The sequence below is a fragment of the Panicum virgatum genome, chromosome 4N (genome assembly GCF_016808335.1).
Source record: "Panicum virgatum strain AP13 chromosome 4N, P.virgatum_v5, whole genome shotgun sequence".
Classification (NCBI taxonomy): domain Eukaryota; kingdom Viridiplantae; phylum Streptophyta; class Magnoliopsida; order Poales; family Poaceae; genus Panicum; species Panicum virgatum.
In genome coordinates this window covers 49,679,788-49,700,947 of record NC_053148.1, presented here as the reverse complement: position 1 = coordinate 49,700,947, position 21,160 = coordinate 49,679,788, and the positions used below count along the sequence as shown (strand labels likewise).

The 21,160-nt window shown below is 47.1% G+C and overlaps 4 protein-coding genes across 5 annotated transcripts; 3 read left to right on the top strand and 1 right to left on the bottom strand.

The window, feature by feature from the left end:
- The first annotated feature begins 98 nt into the window (after positions 1–98).
- LOC120668851 (DDB1- and CUL4-associated factor 8-like) lies at positions 99–4,347 on the top strand. Of its 2 annotated transcripts, XR_005672601.1 has the most exons (6): positions 99–282; positions 493–744; positions 860–1,003; positions 1,078–1,785; positions 3,677–4,206; positions 4,244–4,347. XR_005672601.1 is itself a non-coding variant. In XM_039948646.1 (5 exons), the coding sequence occupies exons 1-5, from the start codon at positions 187–189 to the stop codon at positions 3,941–3,943; spliced, it is 1,467 nt and encodes a 488-aa protein (XP_039804580.1). In that variant the 5' UTR covers positions 100–186; the 3' UTR covers positions 3,944–4,310. The 2 variants fall into 2 exon arrangements, 1 of the variants encoding a protein (XP_039804580.1); XM_039948646.1 differs by having other exon boundaries at positions 100–282; positions 3,677–4,310.
- A 669-nt stretch (positions 4,348–5,016) lies between these two features.
- LOC120668857 lies at positions 5,017–7,103 on the top strand. The gene is made up of 4 exons (XM_039948652.1): positions 5,017–5,240; positions 5,328–5,425; positions 5,719–5,973; positions 6,733–7,103. The coding sequence occupies exons 1-4, from the start codon at positions 5,120–5,122 to the stop codon at positions 6,886–6,888; spliced, it is 630 nt and encodes a 209-aa protein (XP_039804586.1). The 5' UTR covers positions 5,017–5,119; the 3' UTR covers positions 6,889–7,103.
- Positions 7,104–7,472: 369 nt separating this feature from the next.
- Positions 7,473–12,524, top strand: LOC120668853 (probable hexosyltransferase MUCI70). The gene is made up of 7 exons (XM_039948647.1): positions 7,473–7,647; positions 7,727–7,900; positions 9,972–10,043; positions 10,125–10,312; positions 11,082–11,497; positions 11,568–11,752; positions 11,914–12,524. The coding sequence occupies exons 1-7, from the start codon at positions 7,629–7,631 to the stop codon at positions 12,279–12,281; spliced, it is 1,422 nt and encodes a 473-aa protein (XP_039804581.1). The 5' UTR covers positions 7,473–7,628; the 3' UTR covers positions 12,282–12,524.
- A 107-nt stretch (positions 12,525–12,631) lies between these two features.
- LOC120668854 lies at positions 12,632–16,546 on the bottom strand. Its single transcript, XM_039948648.1, has 4 exons — positions 16,348–16,546; positions 14,560–15,744; positions 13,456–13,887; positions 12,632–13,374 (listed from the first exon to the last, which is right to left on the bottom strand). Exons 2-4 carry the CDS (start codon positions 14,686–14,688, stop codon positions 12,784–12,786), a joined length of 1,152 nt encoding a protein of 383 aa, XP_039804582.1. The 5' UTR covers positions 14,689–15,744; positions 16,348–16,546; the 3' UTR covers positions 12,632–12,783.
- Between the last annotated feature and the right edge of the window lie 4,614 nt (positions 16,547–21,160).

Below are 21,160 nucleotides of genomic sequence, written 5' to 3'. Positions count from 1 at the left end.
CCAGTTAATTAACACTGACGAGAGGGCCGCAGTTGGAACCGTTCGCAATGCGATGGACGGCCAGGATCTGTCACTCCTCCTTCCCCTTCCCCAGCAAGTCGGCAGATGGACTAGGAGAAAGAAAGGACGCAGGAGGCGCGCCGAGGGAGGAAACCCTCGTGAACGGCAGCGGCGGCGGCGGCGGCGATGCCGCTGGAGAGGAAGAGGATGGCCGGGCTGTGGGAGCGCGAGGTCGGCGGCCTCCCTCCCAGGAGCTTCGCCAACGCCGTCATGGCCTCCAAGGTTTTCTTCCCCTCTCCCTCCTCTCTTATCACGTACTCCTCTGATTAGCCCACAATTCTGTTTGTACCAACCTTCGATCCGGAATCCAAAAGATCTTGGGGTATGAGTAAGAAATTATTGCATTAGATGGGCTTCGTGTTGCTGCAGCTATGCGTTTTCTGAGTTTCAGAGAGGACCAGAGCAGGTTGTGACCAGTTTGACTGTGCGCAGGACTTCGTGCAATCTCTCAGGATACAGAAGAGGCTACGGAAGCACAGGGGCTGCGTCAACACTATAAGCTTCAACGCGGACGGGAGATTGCTCCTCTCCGGGGCGGACGATCGGACCGTCGTGCTGTGGAACTGGGTGGAGGCGGTGCCAACCTTATCGTTCCACACTGGGCACTGTAACAACGTGCTCCACGCGCAGTTCATGCCCTTCTCGGATGACCGGAGCGTTGTCACGTGTGCTGCCGATGGTGAGGTATGCATACTTGATGTCCTCCTAGCAATGACAAATTCGATGATCCGATGATAATCATGCTCCCCTTGGTCACTCAATCATTTGTGCTATGTTCCCCGACTATGAACCGAAACAGGTGAGGCATTCACAGATACGGGAAGGTGGGCGTGCAACTACAGACAAACTTGTTGAGTTGGAGTTTGCGATACACAGGTTGGCTGTTGAGCCAGGAAGTCCTTACACATTCTACTGCTGCGGTGAAGATAGCTCCGTGTGGCTTGTATGTTGTTGAGTTCCTTGGCTTCTTATTATCCCGGCTGGGTCCTTCTGTTGCTAACTTTGTTTTCTCTCCAGTTTGACCTCAGGGGGAAAAATGCCATGGAACTCTTTAGATGTAGGGCTGCATACCATGCCCCTGCTGATGCCACTGAACTCTTTGCTATTGCCATAGACCCAAGGAAGCCCTGTTGTTTTGCAGTGGCTGGATCAGATGAGTATGTAAGGATATATGATACCCGCAAGCTTCGTATGGATGGCAATTCTATTTTTGGTGACCCAACGGAGCACTTCTGCCCTCCACATTTGATTGGTGAAAACAAAGATGGAATAACTGGTTTGGCTTACTCACAGACCAGTGAGCTGTTAGCATCCTATAGTCATGACAATATCTACCTTTTCTCAAGAGAGCATGGTTTACACTTCAACAACATTGAGGTAAATGAACAACTCCTGATGGATGGGACCAAACCCTTATCTTGTAGGGATGAGTTGCCTATACCTAAGACATTCAAGGGACACCAGAACCAACACACCATTAAGGGGGTTAACTTCCTTGGGCCCAACTGTGATTATGTTACCTCCGGGTCAGACTGTGGCCGTATATTTATTTGGAGAAAGAAGGATGGGGAGCTGATCAGAGTGATGACTGGAGATAAAAACATTGTAAACTGTGTCGAACAGCACCCTTCAGGGATTGTTGTTGCAAGCAGTGGCATTGATAACGATATTAAGATTTGGGAACCTGGTGAAGGTGAAAACCCCTCCATCGCTCCTGTTGACAAGGTGTGTAAATTGTTGTACTTGAATCTCCTATACTTCTCCTGCCTTCTTATCGTTATGTTCTTTGTATGCACAACTCATCGCTCCTGTTTAGGGTTTATACGTCATAAATGCCTTATGTTCTTTTTTCAAGAAAAAAACTGTCATAAATGTCATATTGTATTGGGCAGGCATGGCTAAATTTTCAAATAACAGCATTCCCATGATGAATTAGTTTGCTTGAGATCTATTCAAAACGAACAAGGGTTGCCCTTCTTTTCTTTTTCTCCTGTGAAAAATGAAATAGGCGAGTTCATTTGCATCTGATGTATCCAGTATAATCTGTGTATTTCCACTGTAAAAGGAAAAGGACCACAGACAACCAGTTTCACATTAGAAAGTAGATTGGGTGTAAGAATGATGTCTCTTGTTGTTGAAGTCACTATAGAACTGCCAGAATCCAAAATTATTGAAGTCCAAGTACTGTTGATTATGTCTGTAAAATTTTCAGTACTTTTTGCCCCGTTGTTCATTTTATACATGAAACTGAAAGATAGTGATCAAATTATAGTCTAAGCTTTTTAATAGGAAAATTGTTTCAATGAAAAATAAAAAGAATCATTAAGGATATGTACAAGGATGCGACGACGTTTGTCCGGACATGTGATGGCAACACCACTGACTTTCCTATTAACATAGGCCTACACCAGGGGTCAGCATTGAGCCCTTATTTATTTGCTTTAGTGATGGATGAGGTCACAAGGGATATACAAGGTGAGATCACTTGGTGTATGCTCTTTGCTGATGATGTGGTGCTAGTTGACGAGAGTAGGGCAGGGGTTAATAGGAAGTTAGAGTTGTGGAGACGCACGTTAGAGTCGAAAGGGTTCAGACTTAGTAGGACCAAGATCGAGTACATGATGTGCGATTTCAGCGCGACTAGGCATGAGGGGGGATACGTTAGTCTAGATGGGGAAGTGGTGGTCCAGAAGGATACTTTTCGGTATTTAGGATCGGTGCTACAAAAGGATGGCGACATTGATGAAGATGTTAGGCATAGAATTTCAGCTGGCTGGTTGAAATGGCAACAAGCTTCTGGCATCCTTTGTGACAAGAGGGTGCCACAAAAACTAAAAGGCAAATTCTATAGGACAACAATTCGTCCGGCGATGTTATACGGTGTTGAATGTTGGCCTACAAAAAGGCGACATGTCCAGCAACTGAGTGTAGCAGAGATGCGGATGTTGCGGTGGTTTTGCGGGCACACAAGGAGGGATAGAGTCCGGAACGAAGTTATTCGGGATAGGGTCGGGGTGACACCAATTGAGGAGAAACTTACCCAGCATCGGCTGAGATGGTTTGGACATGTCCAACGAAGGCCTCCTGAGGCGCCGGTGCGTAATGGGGTTCTTGAGCGGGTCGATAATGTAAAGAGGGGTAGAGGTAGACCTAAACTGACGTGGGATGAGTCGGTTAAGAGAGACCTTAAGGATTGGAATATTTCTAAAGAGATAGCTTTGGATAGGAGCGCTTGGAGACTAGCTATCAATGTGCCTGAACCTTGAACTTATTTCTTTCGGGTTTCATCTCTAGCCTACCCCAACTTGTTTGGGAAAAAAGGCTACGTTGTTGTTGTTGTTGTGAAAAATAAAAAGGATGTGCTATCTAATTTCTTTTTGCTTGAGATCCTCCAAAGTTAACTTATTTTTATTTTAACATTGTAGCAGTCGCATGAACCTCCAAACAATGTTGCTTTTCTTTTGGTCCATTATTTAACAATGGGAGATATTGTTTGCTGCTGCCCTACTTTCATGTTTGAATAGAGTTGCAAAAATTTTATACTTCCGGTTTGTCTGTTGCTACTGGTTTGTGAATGATTTTAGAATCTTGATATATTTGGAATTTACATTTGAAGGTTGAGGAAGATATGTGGCTCTCCAGCAGCAGTGATTCTGATGGCTTTTTTTACAACGACGATTTGGAATATGCAATGGACTTAGATGGTATCTATGTATATGGAAATGGTGATGAACATTCATCTGAGGAAGATGAAGATACATCATCAGAGGAAGATGATGGTGGTGATAATAGTGCCAAAGAAGACGACGATGGTGACAATAGTGGCTCAGGAGAAGAAGGTGCTGACGGTGAAAACAGTGCCGAAGATGTAAGCGATGGTTGACAATGATATAACAGGCGAGGAAGATTTTGTTCAGCTATTAGTTCAAGAGCAGCTGCTGCTAGTTTCATGTGTAAGGTGATCTCGGGAGGAGCCAGGCTTCCAACGGCATAGTTAGGATTCTCAATCTCTGCGTGATGCCTGCTAGGTTATTGTTTGGTGCTTCCTTTTCACTCTTCAGTGTTTCACCTGTATATATTTTCTTCAGAATTGAGGTAGTCTAGTCTAGCAACGTGATGTAAATGTCTCGTGAAAGAGATTGTCTGGTGGGAGACTAGTATAAGAGCAGCTTGAGATTGTCTGGTGGGAGACTAGTATAAGAGCAGCTTTGGGCATCATGATATTGGATATAGCATTAAGTTTTCATCCACTCATATGAGAGTTCATGAAGAAGTGTTTGTTCTTGATATAAGCTCCATGGATCCTCAGACTGCACACAGCACAACATGCAAATTTTACAAGACAAGAATAAGCAGGCTGATTTTGACTGATTCAATAATGTTCTACAAGATAGGATAAGCTAAAATAAATTAGAATAAGCTGAAAGCAGACAAGCCGAACATGTGCACTGAACATTATATAAAACTATTCGATTCCGGAAATGTTTTTCTTTCTTTAGAGCAGCTTATTTTATCTAATAATGTTTTGCTCAGTGGTGCATAATCCATCTGCTTCAAAAAAGTTTGTTTCGTCTTTCTCCATTCCTTTCAGAACACATCCAATCGATCCTTCAACTTTTAGGCACCTTTTCTCCTTTCTTTGTTTCTTGCCCTTGCTACCTAACCTCCCAAATAAATTAAATCCTCTTCCCAATATGTTGGTATAAGCCATCCGATCACATTCTTGATCTTCATGCACAACTTAACAACGAAATATTTTGAACCAGAACCAGATTTTTCATTTTCTTTTTATAAGATCCATCCATGTTTGGAGAAGCATTATTATCTATTTTTATATAAGCTGAATTATGTCCCTTAAATTTCCACAAAAGAGAAAATTCTGAACCCGACCAAGTGCGCAAGTTGTTGGGGGCCACACCTCCAATTAATCCTCACCCGCTCCTGCAAAAACAAAATGAAATTCTCCAGCCGAAGAAGGACAAAAAATCTCACGCCTGCACACCCCACACCTCTCGCCCTCTCGCCGTCGCCGTCGCCGTCGCCGTCGCCGTCGCCGTCCATGGAGTCCGTCGCGGCCGCCGCGATCGCCACCACCTCCCGGTCCCTCCCGCTCCCCTTCTCCTCTACGCCGCTCCACCGCCGGCGCCGTCCCGCCTTCCTCCCCGTCGCCGCCTCCAAGCGTACGTGCTCCTCTCTCCCTTCCCCTCCATGCCCATCTCATTTCGACCTCTCTGGTGGCGTAATCCTCATCCACGCACCACTTACAGGTCATAACGACGACGACGTCAAGGAAGCCGCAAATGGCCCCGGGCGCGAGCCCACCGGCCTTGCGCCGCACGGGCTCTCCATCTCACCGCTCTCCAAGGTACGGGCCCTGCGCGGCGGCGGTTAACCCCGTAACCCCCGACCCTTGGCGCAATCCGATAGCACCCTAGCCTGATTAGTTCGGTTTCATGCTGTTTCTGGACGTTTCGTGGTGCATTTTTTGTTTCGTCCGATTATAGCATCTGGATCAAATTCGGTGCGTTTAGGCTTTGCTTTTTGCCAGCAGATTCACGGATCTCGTGCTTCGATTCGGTTCCACGCCGTCCGCAGATATACGGATCGAGATGATTGAGGCTGATGTCGGCTGACCTGGTTCCTGTGTGGCATCTGCAGGACGCGGCCATGGGGATAGTGGTGAGCGCTGCCACGGGGAGCGGCTGGACGACGGGATCGGGCATGGAGGGGCCGCCAACGGCGAGCAGAGCCGGTGGGGCGGACAGGCCAGAGGTGTCGACGCTCCCTTGGTCGCTCTTCACAAAATCGCCGCGGCGCCGGATGCGGGTGGCCTTCACCTGCAACGTGTGTGGGCAGCGTACAACCAGGGCCATCAATCCTCATGCCTACACCGATGGAACTGTGTTTGTTCAGGTATGAACTGTGTGATATGTGTAACCAATGTGTTAATAAGAGTCCAAGTTGATCTGATCCTTGTTCTAGCTTTGCTAAGTGCATTCGATGCATTTGTGGTGGTTGGTTCTGTGTACAATTTTCTAACCTGTGGTATGTTATTAGTTCCTTACACACGATTTAGGTAGCCTTCTGAATATCAAAGAAATGAATAATTCTGCAGTATTACCATGGGCTATTAGTTTTTCCTCGAAATCAGGTGTCAGTACAGTTGGAGTTTGAAGAACTTGGTTATCCTAGAGATGACAGATGAGGATCACTTGATACCGTACTAGATATTAGTGTGCTGAACCGTTTGCGTAAATCCATCCAAGTGAGGCCACTGCGCTAGGCTTATGCCACTTGTACTGTTCTGACCCATATTTGGTCCTCATAAAAATTGACACGCAAAGCTTTTGCATGTCTATTAGCTATGCAATCTCTGTGTTTACTGCATTGTTTCTTTTGCTGTACAAGCTCAATACTTCCCCAAATTGTGATTTGTTACTGTTCTCAGTTAATTTTTTTGTTAGCTCTGCCCTTGAATTTTTTATTATCTTGATGAGCTCCGAATCTCGATTTCTGACATATAATTAGCTTCAATGTGTAATTTATGCAATTTGCTCTTTTTCACATTTGGGTGTTCTCGTTTTCCTTCCCTGGTCCTGCATTGTCTATCTACTAGTTACCTGCTTTCATATTTCTCCTATATTTGCTGAATTTTAAGGTCTATTATTGCAGTGCTGTGGTTGCAATGTATTCCATAAGTTGGTCGACAACCTGAACCTGTTTCATGAGATGAAGTGCTACGTTGGTCCAGACTTCCGCTACGAAGGAGATGCTCCATTCAACTACTTTGACAATAACGAGGATGGCGATGCTATCTTCCCTCTCTAAACCCTCTCCCTTATGTTCCAGTGCATGATGTTGTTCTAATTTGCTCGTGTAGCTGTATGTAATAAGCAGATGAACCTTCCTGAACTTGTAATATGATACAGGTGTATATAATTGTTTGTACTTAACTAGTGCAGAGCTTGTGCTGCAAAATTTATACAGGTAGTAGTAGATAATGGAATAGATATGGGCGTTTATGCGTTTGGCCTTGTGTTCAATGGTGTCTAAATATGATATATTTTGGCAGTGTGGTTTGTGGTGTGATTGGAGGTAGTTGTTTTAAGGTTCTTGGAACTCTCTGGTGCCTTCCAAGTGTCTGTTGAATTAGCATATGTGTGCACTCAAGGGTCAATTCTCGAGGTGTTCAAACTCCGCTGGAATTCACAAGAAACTTAGAACATTATTCAGTACAAGATCAAGTAAAAAAGAGCTGCTTATAGTGAACGCAGAACGTATTTTCAGTTGAATCATGTGGAGAACTTGGTAGGTTTTGATAAGTTTAGATCGAAATTATGAAAAAACTAATGATTCCAAGCCAGATGAAAGGAAACCTGCTCTGTTTTCCTCGTCACACATTCACGCAGACTGCAGCACAACACAGGGTTCCAGTTTGCGCGCTCTCTCCTCCCTCGCTTGGCGTCTCATAGGCCCAATCCGCACAGGTGATCGATCCTGGCGCCACCCAAACCCTAAATCTGCCCCCGCCTCGCACGGGAGTGGCTGCTGCGGAGGCGGCGGCAGCAATGGCGAGGCGAAGCAGAGGTAGGCACTGAACCGACCCGACCCAGCCAATCTAGCGCAGCGATCGTCTCCCCGTTCGGATCTGAGGGTTCGGTCGCAGGCGGCGGCGGCGGGGAGGCGGCGCTGAAGGCGGACGCGGCGGCGATGCGGTTGGTGTGGCGCAGGGGCGTCGTGCGGCTGGTACTCGTGTCAGCCATCGCCTGGGCCATGCTCGTGCTCCTCGCCCTCGCCTTCCACCTCTGGTCCTGCAGCTCCTCCGTCGCATTCCTCTCAGGTCAGCCCAAGCAAGCCCCCCGCGGCTTCCCTTGCTTCTCCTAGGGCGTCGAGCAGTGCCCATAGCTGTTCCTTACTAGCAGTGTACCGTAGCTGCTCGGCTTGGTGCGTGCAATGCGCTTATGTCTTGAGCTTGATGATACATTATTGAGTAAAATGCACTGGGGTCCTTAAACTAGTCGACCTGTTCTGTTTAGGTCCATGAACTTCGAAAATACATTTTTAGGTCCACAATCTATTCAATTGTGTCACTTGAGGTCCAAAACACCTCTGACCAGCGTTGACTGCCTACGTGGACCGCCACGTCGGATCCAACGTGGCCACAAGTCGCCACACGCGCCTCCACCCCCTGCGCCTCCTCTGCAGCAGCGCCAGCTCCCCTTTGCCTGCAGCGCCGCCAGCTCAGGGCGGAGCCTGCAGCGCCGCCGGCCCCTGCACGCCCTTAAGCACCGCCGTGCGTGCCCTTAAGCGCCGCCGGCCGCGGGGCGCTGGCCGGCCGCCCGGCCGCACGTCGTTGCCCGCCGGCGCAACCACCGTCAGGCCGCCGTTCCTTACCCGCCCGGCCGGGGCAGCTCGCGTCGCCCCTGCCTTGCCTGCGCGGGCCCTGCGCGCACGCCACTGGGCCGCCGCCGCCGCGCAGTCGCTTGGCCGCCGCTCCTGGTGCCCCTGTGCGCGCCCTCGTGGCCGCCCGCGCGGTCGCCCGCTGCTCGGCCGCGGGCTCTCCCGCGCTGCCACCCCCGACTCGCCTGCGCACGGCCGCCGTCCAGCCTGCACGCTGTCTTCAGACCTCCGTCAATGCCGCGACCGAGAATTTGAGGACCCCGGCCGCCGTGCCCCTGCAATAGAAGGGGGAGGAGCAGGACCTGCCGCCATCGTCCCTGGGAGGAGCCCTGTCCGCGCCACCTGGAGGTGCTGCCACCCTCACCACGCCGCCTGCGGGGCCGTGCGCCACTGCTGGCGCCTTGACCTGCCGCCAGTGAGCGGCGAGGCGGCAAGAGAGGCGAGCGGGGGCAGGGATGGCGCGCGCATGGCCCCGTGTGGGGGTGCGGCGAGCCTCCCTGGCCGGGCACAGGACGGGTAGCGGCGGCGAGGCGCCGGCCCGGCGGAGGACGGTGGCGGCGGGCGGAGCTTCAACGCCGGAAGCTCTGCACGACGTGGCCAAGGGCCGGGTGAGGGCTCAAATAGGTAGAGGGGAGGGAGGAGGAGCCGTGGGTGCGAGAAATCGATGAATGGCTCACCGGAGAGGACGAATTGATGGTGGCCGGCGTCGGGGAAGGCGCACGGAGCAGGGCCTGGCCGCCTAGCGGCGCGAGCCAGGAGGCGCGCGAGGAGGAGGCCTGGGAGCAGTGGCCGGGGCGCGGCGTGGAGGAGCGAGAGCGGCGCGGGCCTGCAGCAAGGGAGTGGCGTGCGCAAGGAGCAGGGGAGGCATGCGCGAAACCAGGCGGCGGCCAGGCGGGCCGGCGCGCGCCGCACGTCGCGTGGGGAGAGAGGAGGAGGGGGGCTGGGGTTCGCCAGAGGGGAGCTGGGCAGGACGCCGGCGCAGCAACGAGCAGCTCAGCAGGGCGGCGAGGCACGCGTGGCGACTTGTGGCCACGTTGGATCCGACGTGGCGGTCCACGTAGGCAGTCAACGCTGGTCAGAGGTGTTTTGGACCTCAAGTGACACACTTGAATAGATCGTGGACCTAAAAATGTATTTTTAAAGTTCATGGACCTAAACAGAACAGGTCGACTAGTTTAAGGACCCCCAGTGCATTTTACTCTACATCATTATAGCATTGCTGTTTGCTTACGTTGGTTAGGAACTAACTCGAATAGTACCAGGAATGCCCTGAGGCTTCTTGCTTCCGAGTTACAGCTAATGTTCAAAACTGTTACCCGTTCAGGGAACACCAGGATTATACGGTTCTTAAATACGTTCTTAAATTACTCAAGTCTCTAATATGATGCAGTTTCTACATCTTCTGATTTTTTTCCACACTATTTACTCTGAAGTTAAATGCATTCTGGTCTTCCATTGACTGCCTATCATTGTCATGACATGGTACTTTCCTATTCCTTGCATCCCTGCAGCTCTTTGTAGAAAGGATAGTAAAGTTCTCGATGTGTTGGACTCAATGAGGCTCTCATCAAAACCACTCCACCGTAAGCCTTGTGCCTCCAAAAATTCTGTCGGGTACTAAATTGTGACTACTTCATAGCCTCACTTTTTACTTCAATCCCCAGGCTGCCAAATACCTGTTGCAGATGATCCAAGTGCTGTTGCCATTCCAAAGAGGACTCCCAACACAATAGTAAAGAAGTTATCATATATTAATGTTGACAAACAGGATAAAGATCCTTCACCGCTGTTCGGAGGACGTCAAAGCTGGAAACAGAGGGAGGAAAGCTTTAAACTTAATTCTACCATGAAGGTAACTACTTGCCTTTTCTACATGTGTACTCCATATATGTTTCTTTGTATTCTCGGTTCTTAATTTCTAGACTATACTGTTTCATGTAAGTGGCAATAAGTGGCTAAATGTATAATAGGGAGAAATATCAGCTGCATTCTCCTTCTACTCCGTATATGAGGGCATCCGGCACTAAGCATTTGTGTATTTTATTGAATGCTGAATAGGTCTGGTATCAAAGACAAAGGACACATAAGACAAAGTAATGGTCCCTTTGTTAGGACTATATCTTCACTGAGAAAGTTTCTTTGCACCATGGAGAAAACTACATGTGCATTCTTGTGTTTTGATGCTCTCACCATGCATTTGTTGTTTTGCATTCATGGCGTCTCGAAAACTACACTGATGAGGTACACACGATGTGCGAACTGTCTTGGAAATATCCTCGAGATTCAAATTACCTGAACTTTATTTACCCTATTTCACTAACAGAATTGCTTGCTACTGCAACGAGCCAATCATCAACTTAATATTTTCCTAGATCCACAGATGATGAAAATGATTCACTAATAGAACCTAAATGAAGGCGGAATGTTGGTAGCCAGTTATTGTAATTTTCAAGTGCTTGCCTGCTTGGGCATATATATAAAATAGGACCTGCATTTTCACCATTCTTTCAAAAGAATAGTGCACATTTCCTCTTAACGATAGCTTATTACAGTCTTTTCTTTTTTTCCCCTCATCGCCTGAATCCTCTGCTACATGTGTTTGGTTTGTGGTGTATGCTCAGGTGCACTGTGGATTTATGAAACATAGTGGTGCAGATATGGATAGTGTTGATGTCAAATACATACAGAAATGCAAATTTGTGGTTGCCTCTGGTATTTTTGATGGTTATGACATTCCCCATCAGCCATCAAATATTAGTCGTCGGTCTCAGAAGTTGTTCTGCTTCCTGATGGTGGTAGATGAAGTATCTCTTGATTTTATTGAAAAGAACACGACTGTCAAGATTGACAATGCTGGAGGAAAATGGGTTGGTATATGGCGACTTATAACTGTTCACCGCCTTCCATTTGATGAACCTAGAAGGAATGGAAAAATTCCAAAGATTTTAACACACAGACTATTTGCTCAAGCTTGGTATAGCATTTGGATTGATGGGAAAATGGAGCTCATAGTTGATCCACTGCTTATTCTCGAGAGGTCAGCTTTCTATAACCTCAGCCACATCATATTGCTTGGTCCATGATCTGAAACAGAAAAATCTTTGCAGATATCTCTGGCGTGGAAAATACACATTTGCAGTAGCTGTCCATAAGCATCATAGGAGCATCTATGAAGAGGGGGATGCAATAAAACGGAGGAAGCGGTATGCACGTCCTTTGGTTGATCTTCAGATGAAGATGTACTATTATGAGGGGATGGAGCCGTGGAGCCCAAAGAAAAAGATACCTAGTGGTGAGTGAAAAATCACATATGCCTAGAGAGTTCTTTACATTTGTCTTGTATGATAGTCTTGTAACTGTTCTCGTTGCTTAAGCTAAATTTGAGTAGTTTCTGAAATAACTGGTTCATTGTTCTACAGCATCAGTGCTGATAAGACAATTTTTAACTTGCAGATGTGCCAGAGGGTGCAGTGCTGATCCGGGAGCACACGACAATGACTGATTTGTTCAGCTGCCTCTGGTTCAACGAGGTCAATCTTTTCACACCACGTGATCAGATCAGCTTTGGCTACGTGGTGCATAGGCTCGGGGATGCTCTTAAGTTCTTCATGTTCCCGAACTGTGAGTACAATTCGCTGTTCATCTTGCACAAACACACAAGAGAGCACTCATCGAAAGTTGAATGGGCCAAAACAATTGATGAGATTGTGAAGAAGGGTTTGAAGGAGAGTAGAGGAGGATTAGGGCTGTGGACTCCATATCCTGCAGACCTCAGCTCTGTGGAACTCCCTGCTGTAAAAAGGACTTCGCCGGCAGGCTAGGCTGGAAAAATATTTGGTCTTTGATTCTTTTGTGGATATGCAAATTAAAACACTGATTTTTCTTTTCTTTTTCTTGTTTAATCAGATTCAGATGAGATCCTGTATTTTTCTGTAGATTGTCTTGCGGCTGAACATAGGGAGTTCTGTGCAAATTCAGACGATCACACTTGTAAAAGAACCGTGGAATGTAACAGATCTGATTTGTGGTGTTGGTGAAATCATACGGCCAATCACACTTTCGTATTTCGTATTGTGATTTAACACGCGAAATAGAAATATTGCTTGCAAATAGAAGAATCATGGTCCGTCAGATCTGGAAGACTGGAACGCTCTACGCAAAGGTATAGGGATATCGAAACAACAACAATTATATAAGATAATAACACACTTCTAAATAATCACTGCAATGCATCATACACTTGCAAATGAATTGCTGGTCTTCCACATGATACATACAATTCCTTCAGCATTCTAGGATCTACCAAAAGTTCCTACACCAGAATCACAAGGACCAAGTTGAGTGGAATACAAGAGCAGGAGTGCATCTCCTCCCATCCACGTTGAACACGATACCAGGTTGCACAGCAGCCTTCTTGCCGAGATGCAGATTCAGAAAACCCTCCACCTGAAACCGTTGTGGTTTGGCTTCAGTCCCTTTCCGCAAGATCAAACCCCATCCGAGGTCACTCTCCGGTGTATCTGATAGTGTGAGAGCCCATCTCAGTAACCGTGTGTTCAACTTCCTGTTGATCTCAATCCAAGCCCCGATCCTGGAGTCCTCATCGATTTTCAGCTCAACATCAATGCAACCTCCAGCAGTCGGTTTCCTCTTTTGAGGAAACACACTTGGTCCATGCCAGGCAGCAGATAAGGTCAATTTTATGTCATCAGGTATCTGATATGAAAATTGCCCAAATTCTGTGAAAACTCTGCTAGCATCACCAGCACTTTGTGGCTTCCCAGCTACTGAAACCAATTCAGCAAGAGAAACAGCAACATTCTTCGACCTTAGTATTAGGCCACCAGCATATTTGTGACTTTTAATCAGCAAAGGTGGCCTCAACGAAGAACGCAAGCTGGCCAGCCAATGTTCCTGTCAAGCAAACTGTTACCTTATACATTAGCAGGCAAAAGGATAGCACTGAAGGCATCACTGCTTGTCTGAAGAAATTACCTCTCGGAGATTTGGATCGTCTGAAAAATCATCACACTTCGCACCTATTGGTACAGCAGCAACAAACAAAGAGTCATTGATGTTTGACAAGTACAACACCTTTGACAATACAAGAGGGCTCCCAATTTGATCATTTTCTTGAGACATGTATCTATGATCAGTGACGAGCTCTGCAAAGAGGGAATCCTTCTTCCGCACAGTGGTCTGAAACACAAACCGTGAACTAATACCAGATTCTGCTTCTGAACTTTCTCTTGACAGTGATCCAGCAACATTGATAACACCCTTGACCTGAGTGCTTTCTTCTGCAAATGGACCAACTTTGGAAGCTTTGAACAACGAAAGCACTCTCTCAACCTTCTCTTGTCTCTCCCTCAGCTGCATGATGTCATAGAATGCTTGTCTCTGCAGACGCTTCAAGATATCTACCGCCTGAAGTAAAGAAAGAATGGAAGGCATATGAATAGGAGGTTCCAAAGGACATGCCAATCAAAAACAAAAGCAGAGCCCACAATTGAACATTAAGTTCACCCCTGATCCAAAAGCTGGAAACTGATTGTCAGAATTAGAACAGTTATTAAGAGTGAGTGTCGCTTCTTGCCTTCTTCTTACTGATGCAATTCAGTTATTTTATGAAAACAACAGCAAACACTCCTAGTGTGTGTGTGTGTATCCTTGTGGAACTTCTGATTGAAGAAAACATGAATTGCCAGCAAAAATCATTTGTATCACAGGTGACCTAGGGCAGCTGTGCAGCCTCATTGTTAAGGGGAGTACAATCAAAATTCAGAACTCGATTAAATTACCTGACTGCGGCTATGATGTGTAAACTGGCACTCAAGGCAGCCGTTCCAAACATGAAGTATGGACCCCTTTACTGCCCTTAAAGATAGCAAACTAATTCTCTAGAACACAACAGACGAAGCGGCGCAGTTCATGGACCATGACTACCATTTTGCGTGCCTAATTCATCTGGCAAAAGAAACCCAAAAACCTAACAACGGGACCCCTCAGCTCCCATGAAAAGGGGAAAGTTCTGGCTTAGGCCTTTGCAGATGCATTCGTGATTAAACTGCGTAAAGAGAAGGGTGTGAGTTCGCTTACGGGATTGGGGCTGGGAGGCGGCGGCGGCGGCGGCGGCTGCTGAGGGCGGCGCAAGGAGAGGAAGAAACGCCTGGCGGAGTCGGCCATGTCGGCGGCTCGATCCACCGCGCACGCCCACGCCGCCTCCATCCTCCCTCGCTTTCCCCCTCGATGATTCCACGCTTTCCTTCTCTCTGCGAGTCTGCGGCACAGCGGCAAGGCAGCCGGGGAGAATGGAGATGGCTCTGTAAGAGCAACTCCAAGAGACTATGTAAAGTATTAGCTAAATTTAGAGTGAGAAGGATTCTAAAAAAATAGAAGTCTTCCTCAATGATGGGGAAACCAACAGTCACTCCAAAAATCAGACTCTTCATATTCAAAATAGTCCATGTCAGCTCTCTAGGGATCGATCTCTGTTTTTTTTTTGTGCGTGCGCCTGGACGCCGCCACGCCGGAGGCTTCATGCGTGGGGGAGCCGGCGGCGACCTGGCATCTGGAGGCCATCAGGACGCAGCTTGGGGGAGCCGGCAGCAACCTGGCGTCCGGAGGCCATCGCGACGCATCTAGCGCCAGGACAAGTGGGCGCCACACCACCGCGACATTCAGAATACTGAATAACTGAAAAGGTTTAGATAAGATGCATATCGTAACATTCAGAATACTGAATAGCTTAGAAAGATCATAATATTCAATAGCTGACAAGAACCAAAAAAATTCCAAGGAGTACAAGAGAGCGATACGATTATCCCACCCCCATTACATGTCACACACATACCACATGATCCTTAATAACTGAAGCTGCACGGCAGAAGTAGTGAAATAGGAAATCTACATACAGAACAGGACCAAAGACATACGAGTGTGCATTTCATTGTTAAACTGACAGACACATCGACCAACCATATAGGCATCAGATTCAGAGGAATGGCATACACATTGTCCAACCATACAGACATCGGATTCAGAGGAAGTAGCACCATATCAAGCATATATTATTTAAGTGCACATTACCCACAAATAACTTAACAGTACTCTCACAAAGGTAACTCAAACAGTAATATGAACGACAAAATTAGACTGGACTGATCTGAACTGATTGACTGAACTGAACCGAACTAAACTGAACTACTTATTGAGAGGAGATATGTTGAGATTGATCAACTCCATTCACTATGAGGTTACTGTAATACCCATAATCCATAGCACCTGACACAAAAAAAATTAATTCCTGCATTGCTTTCACTATTCATAGAGAAAAATTAAGCAAAGTAGATCATGAATTATGCTCTTGCCATTCAACATCAATTAACTTCAAGCAAATTGAAAGCAAGCAAGTGACAATGATATACATGGAGCTGGCTATCACTATGGTTAATATAATAATATATCGATCCATTTGTTCAAGCAATGGACCAAAAACATTGTTTCTGTACAATTTAACAAGTACCTACATTTACTTTTGCATGCTACGGCTCTTGTAACCCAAAGGCCTTCCTGATTTCATATAAGAGCAGGACTAGACACATCCTCAGATCGACCTCAATCGACTTCGATCTTACAATTTGGCAAGAGCAAATTGAAAGCAAGCAAATATCTGACTGCAAGCATATTAAGCTAGTACTGAACAACAAATTTCTACTGAACTGATTTCTACTGTTATGCTGCAAGGTTTGCTCAACAAAATTAGTGACTATCTGACTGAACAATAGAATCAACAGCGTCATATCATATACTGAACCAATTCATGTACTCAACAAATCAACAATTAAGCAACAATTCACCAAACCATGTACTGAACCAGCATCGAACCAGTGTAGGCATCCTCCCCGTTGAACTGCTAGTCATTCAGCAGATCCTCTGGCATCCGGCCTTCGAAGCTTGTGGGAGGACGACGTGACCCACCCTCCGGGCGTTGTGCCTCTGAATCGACCCTTCCTCCGGGCGACGGCGCACCGATCCGACGCGGCGGCCTGTACATCGCGAGGCAGTGGTGCAGGAGCGCGGATGCGGCAGTGCGTGCTCTGCGCGGCGACGCGGGCAGAGGGGGCGTGGATGCGCCGGCACGCGGGAGCACAAACACGGTGGCGCGAGCTCTGCTTGGCGGTGCGGGCGGAGGGGGCGGACGGAGGGGCTCGGATGCGGCAGCGCTGACTCGGTGGCGGGAATGAGAGGGCGGGAGCGCGAGCGAGGGGTGGACCACGCATGAGGGACGGAGTTGGCGAGGGAAAATTCCTCGGCAAACTTGCCGAGCGGAGGGGAGGGGATGGAGACCTGGAAAGCGAAGCGAGGATGAAGCCGAGTCTGTTGGAACGGATTTCGGAGACCTTTTCTTCTTTTTTACCGATGGAATAGATTTTACACGTTCTATTGGAGTTGCTCTAATCTGGATGGAATTCGAAATCGACTCCTGTCGGAGGCCTCTGGACCGTTGGATTCGCTTTAATGTTCGTGTTGTCTTCTGATGTACCTCTGCAAGCGAGAGCGCAGCCGCAGGGGAAGAATCTGGGGGCCAAATTACTTCGGTACTACCTAGCATTGGGGTTTTTACATCTTTACCATTATAACGAAAGTCACTCGCTCGATTATCACTCTTAAACAGACGCCTTCATATTTAGCACTCTTGTTTCATGGCACCTTCGTATTTACCACTTTTTCCTACGTGGCACGCCACGCAGGCAGGACACGGTGGTGCACGGTCACTAGGGCGACGTAAAATAACCCGGCTGCCCTCGCCTCCATTTCAGTTGCCCGTGCCCCCCCAGTCAGCCCATTGACCGCCCCCGCCGACCCCTTTCTTCCCCACCGTGCCGCCGCCGCCTCCTCCTCCTCTCCCATCCCGCCTCCCCCAGATCCACGGCGAGCAGGGTACCCAGGCATGGTGATCGCATATTCATTGCGCCGCGACTGAGGGAAGGTACGTGGGGCTTGTTTCCTCATTGGCACCAGCATGGATTAGGGTTAGGGTTTGCGGCGTCTGATTTGCCCTGATTCGTTCTTCTCCCGGTTCAGGTCGCCATCTCCCGTGGTCGCAATGGATCCTGCTGATTGCCCTTCCTGGTAAGTCCTTAAGCACCAACCCGATGAATGTGCGTACTATGCATAGTCAGAGCGTCGGTCCTCATGTCTTTTCATTATTTATGATGATGCCAGGATCGATCCTGCAGAGCGTTTAGGCTAGTTGTTAAGGTTGCTGCATACGTTGTTGATGGTGAATATGGGCTAGTGGACATGGCAGAGCAGCACCATCACATATGGTTTGATAGTAGCAGTCAGTACTCTTTAGCTCGATTCAGTGAGGATTTAGCCTCAAAGATTATATGGGGGCCTAGACAAACACTATCAGTCTGGGTTCTTGACCAAGATACTGGTTCAGAATGGAAGCTAAGGAGGGATGAGCATATGCAGCAAATGATTGAGGACAGAATGGATGAGAGGCAGGCTTTTCTTGTAGTAGATGTTGTGAGTAAAGACTCTATTCATGGCAAATCTGCATCAGATGGTTCAAAAGGTAGATGTGTGTCTGGTGTCACTAATGAAACCAATGCAGAGGCAACTGATGTTGAGGGATGTGGTGACACTCACAGCTCCCCCACAGCAACACCTGCTCAACAGCCTGTAGCACCAGTTGATTGGAGCAATCTAACAATTCTAGAGAACCCAGATGATGATGGTTTAGCTGCCCAGCTTGCTGATGAGGACCATGTATATGAGGCAATGGATTTCAAGGATGCTGTGGAACCAGAAGAAGCTGCTGATGAACAAGATGTGCCAATTCCAGCAATGACAGCTGAGATGCAGGAAGACATGAATGAAACTGCTGTAAATATTGATGACACAGCTGATGATGAGCCACTATATGAATGGGACAGGGATCATCCTGATCTGAGTGTAGGCATATGCTACCCCAGCATGCCAGAGTTGAGGCTTGCTGTTAGGCAGCATGCTATAATTAATGAGTTTGAGCTTCAAACTGAGCACTCTGACAAAGAAAGGTACAGGGTTTGCTGTGCTGCTATAGGGTGTCCATGGAAACTTAGAGCTAGAACCTAGCATGATGGCAGTGTCAGGGTAAAATTTTTGAAATTCCTTCATACTTTTGTTGTTACTTTATGGTCCTTGCTGGCACATGTGATATATATTGTAGTTATTTAAGTTGAATTGTACTTATTTGTGGCTGTTTATTGTAATTGCAGATACAAATAAATGTGGGACAACATCAGTGTGCATCTACACAAAGGGTTCTAAGCAAGATGGCATCTATCAACTGGGTGGCAGATAGAGCAATTCCATTGCTGAAGATGAAGCCATCAATGGGGGCTTCAGAAATGCAAAAGGAGTTGAGATTCAAATACAATATTGAAATCCCTTACCAGACAGTGTACAATGGGACAAAGAGAGCATCTGAGAAGATTTTTGGTAAGTGGACTAATTCCTTTAATTGGTTGTATAGGTTTAAGGCAGAGATAGAATTGAGATCTCCAGGAAGTGTGGTAGAGATAGACACCATCACTAATGAAGATGGCAAAGTTAGGTTTAGCAAATTTTTTTGTGCATTCAGAGCAAGTATAGATGGTTTCTTGAATGGCTGCAGGCCTTACCTTAGTATAGACTCTACACATTTGAATGGCTTGTGGTGTGGCCACATGCCTGCAGTCTTAGCTTTAGATGGGCACAATTGGATGCTTCCTGTGGCCTTTGGTTATTTTGATGGAGAGACTAAAGAAAATTGGATCTGGTTTATGCAACAACTTAAGAAAGCCATAGGCCCTATGCAGCATTTAGCTATCTGCACAGATGCATGCAAGGGCCTAGAGTCATCTGTTAAAGATGTGTTCCTAGAGACAGAGTGGAGAGAATGTTTCAGGCATTTAATGGATAACCTAAAGAAGCAATACACTGGTAATGTCTATGGCAAGAACATGTGGCCTGCTGCTAGAGCATATTCTCCCCACAAATTCAAGTATTTCTTTGACAAGGTGCTAGCAGCTAGTCCAGACATTCAGAAATGGTTGGATGAGCATCATCCTTTTCTTTGGGCAAGAAGCAAGTTCTCTGCTGACATTAAGTGTGACTATATAAACAACAACTTGGCTGAATGTTGGAATTCTTGGATCAAAGAGCTGAAAGACCTACCTCTGCATTGCATGGCAGATGCTATTAGGGAGAAGTTAATGATATTGTTTGCCAAAAGGAGGAATATTGCTGCAGCATTGCCTCATGGTATATTGCCTGCTGTGATACATCAGCTGAATGCTGCCTCTAAGGGACTAGGCGACTTGAAGATATCCAAAGGACACCCAAATGAAGCAGAGGTCACAGAGGTGTACAAAGATGAAGAAGTCAGAAGACATGTTGTCTACCTATCTCAAAAAATTTGCACCTGCAGACAGTGGCAAGTTACTGGTAAACCATGTCCACATGCATTGACTGTGATTACTAGCATGAGGTAGCCTGACATGGGATCCTTTGTGGATAGCTACTATTCAGTGGCAAAGTTTCAAGCAGCTTATGCAGAGATCATTCCTAGCATCACTGATAGGAGCCAATGGCCTGAAGTTGACAAGGGGTTCACACTTCAACCTCCAGTCCAGAAAAAGAGAGAGCCTGGCAGGTTGAGGAAAAACAGGATCAAACCAGCTAGGGAGACTGGAGGGAAAGCAACTATGCAAGTCAGGTGCCCTAATTGCCGTGAGTATGGTCACAGAGCTAGTAGCTGGAAGTGTGCCCTCAATGGAACAAAGAAAAGGTGCCAAACTACTTTAATTTTCAAAGTGTCTATACATCATTTTTTTACTTTGTAACCATTTGCCATTCCACATCTTTTGTAGGAAGAGAAGTAAGAAGAAGAAACCCACTAAGCCTGGGAGGAAAAAGAAGGCCAACCCAGCTACTACTGCTGCTGTTGAACAGCCAACACCAAGGGCTAGAGGAGCATTGGCAACGAAAGCTGCTGCAAAAGCCAAGAGAGATGCAGAAGAAGCTGAACTAAAGGCAGCAGCAGCAAGGCAAGCAGCAGAAGAAGCAGCAAGGGAAGAGGTTGAAGCTACCAGGAATGAATTTGCATCATCTATCCCAGAGCCAATTGAACAATCACCCCTTCAACCTATGGCTTTGGTAGTAGTTAATGCTCCACAGCCCATTCAGACTACTCCCCCAACAAAAAGGTGACAGCCCATGTCATTCTCTACCTTAGTTACAACTATTTCAGTCATCTGCTTAATCTATGTACTTTTCTCATTCACATGGCACTCTTCCAAGAACAAGAACTTGGCAAGAAAATAACACCAAAGAGGAAGGTGTTGGCAAGTAAACTGAAGAAAACTCCACCTAAGAAGAAAGCACGCAAGACCAAGTGAGGAGTGATTGAGTAGTTGTGCTCATGGAGCTAACTTTTGTGATGTCTGATTGGCCAAAGTACTGTCTCCAGCATGGCCTTTTGTGCTGTATGAACAATTGTGTGTGTTGGTGAACTCCATGTATTCTGTGTGTTGGTGAACATTAACCATGTCCTATGTGCTGTGTAATGGCCAGTGGCTGTCAAACTCTATGTAACTGCATCTATTCTGTTGAAATTGGTTCCACATCTATATATCAAGTAGATCATTCAAATTGCAACACATCC

What these genes read in the sequence shown, in the direction of transcription:
- LOC120668851 (XM_039948646.1), top strand. Translation starts at nt 187, where the DNA reads ATGCCGCTGGAGAGGAAGAGGATGGCCGGGCTGTGGGAGCGCGAGGTC. An exon ending in ACGCCGTCATGGCCTCCAAG is followed by an intron (nt 283 to 492) that starts GTTTTCTTCCCC and finishes GACTGTGCGCAG; the next exon opens with GACTTCGTGCAATCTCTCAG. An exon ending in CCATCGCTCCTGTTGACAAG is followed by an intron (nt 1,786 to 3,676) that starts GTGTGTAAATTG and finishes TTACATTTGAAG; the next exon opens with GTTGAGGAAGATATGTGGCT.
- LOC120668857 (XM_039948652.1), top strand. Translation starts at nt 5,120, where the DNA reads ATGGAGTCCGTCGCGGCCGCCGCGATCGCCACCACCTCCCGGTCCCTC. An exon ending in CCCCGTCGCCGCCTCCAAGC is followed by an intron (nt 5,241 to 5,327) that starts GTACGTGCTCCT and finishes CACCACTTACAG; the next exon opens with GTCATAACGACGACGACGTC. An exon ending in ATGGAACTGTGTTTGTTCAG is followed by an intron (nt 5,974 to 6,732) that starts GTATGAACTGTG and finishes CTATTATTGCAG; the next exon opens with TGCTGTGGTTGCAATGTATT.
- LOC120668853 (XM_039948647.1), top strand. An exon ending in AACTTAATTCTACCATGAAG is followed by an intron (nt 10,313 to 11,081) that starts GTAACTACTTGC and finishes GTGTATGCTCAG; the next exon opens with GTGCACTGTGGATTTATGAA. An exon ending in CCACTGCTTATTCTCGAGAG is followed by an intron (nt 11,498 to 11,567) that starts GTCAGCTTTCTA and finishes AAATCTTTGCAG; the next exon opens with ATATCTCTGGCGTGGAAAAT.
- LOC120668854 (XM_039948648.1), bottom strand. Translation starts at nt 14,688, where the DNA reads ATGGAGGCGGCGTGGGCGTGCGCGGTGGATCGAGCCGCCGACATGGCC. An exon ending in CGCCTCCCAGCCCCAATCCC is followed by an intron (nt 13,888 to 14,559) that starts GTAAGCGAACTC and finishes TCTTTACTTCAG; the next exon opens with GCGGTAGATATCTTGAAGCG. An exon ending in ACGATCCAAATCTCCGAGAG is followed by an intron (nt 13,375 to 13,455) that starts GTAATTTCTTCA and finishes TTTGCTTGACAG; the next exon opens with GAACATTGGCTGGCCAGCTT.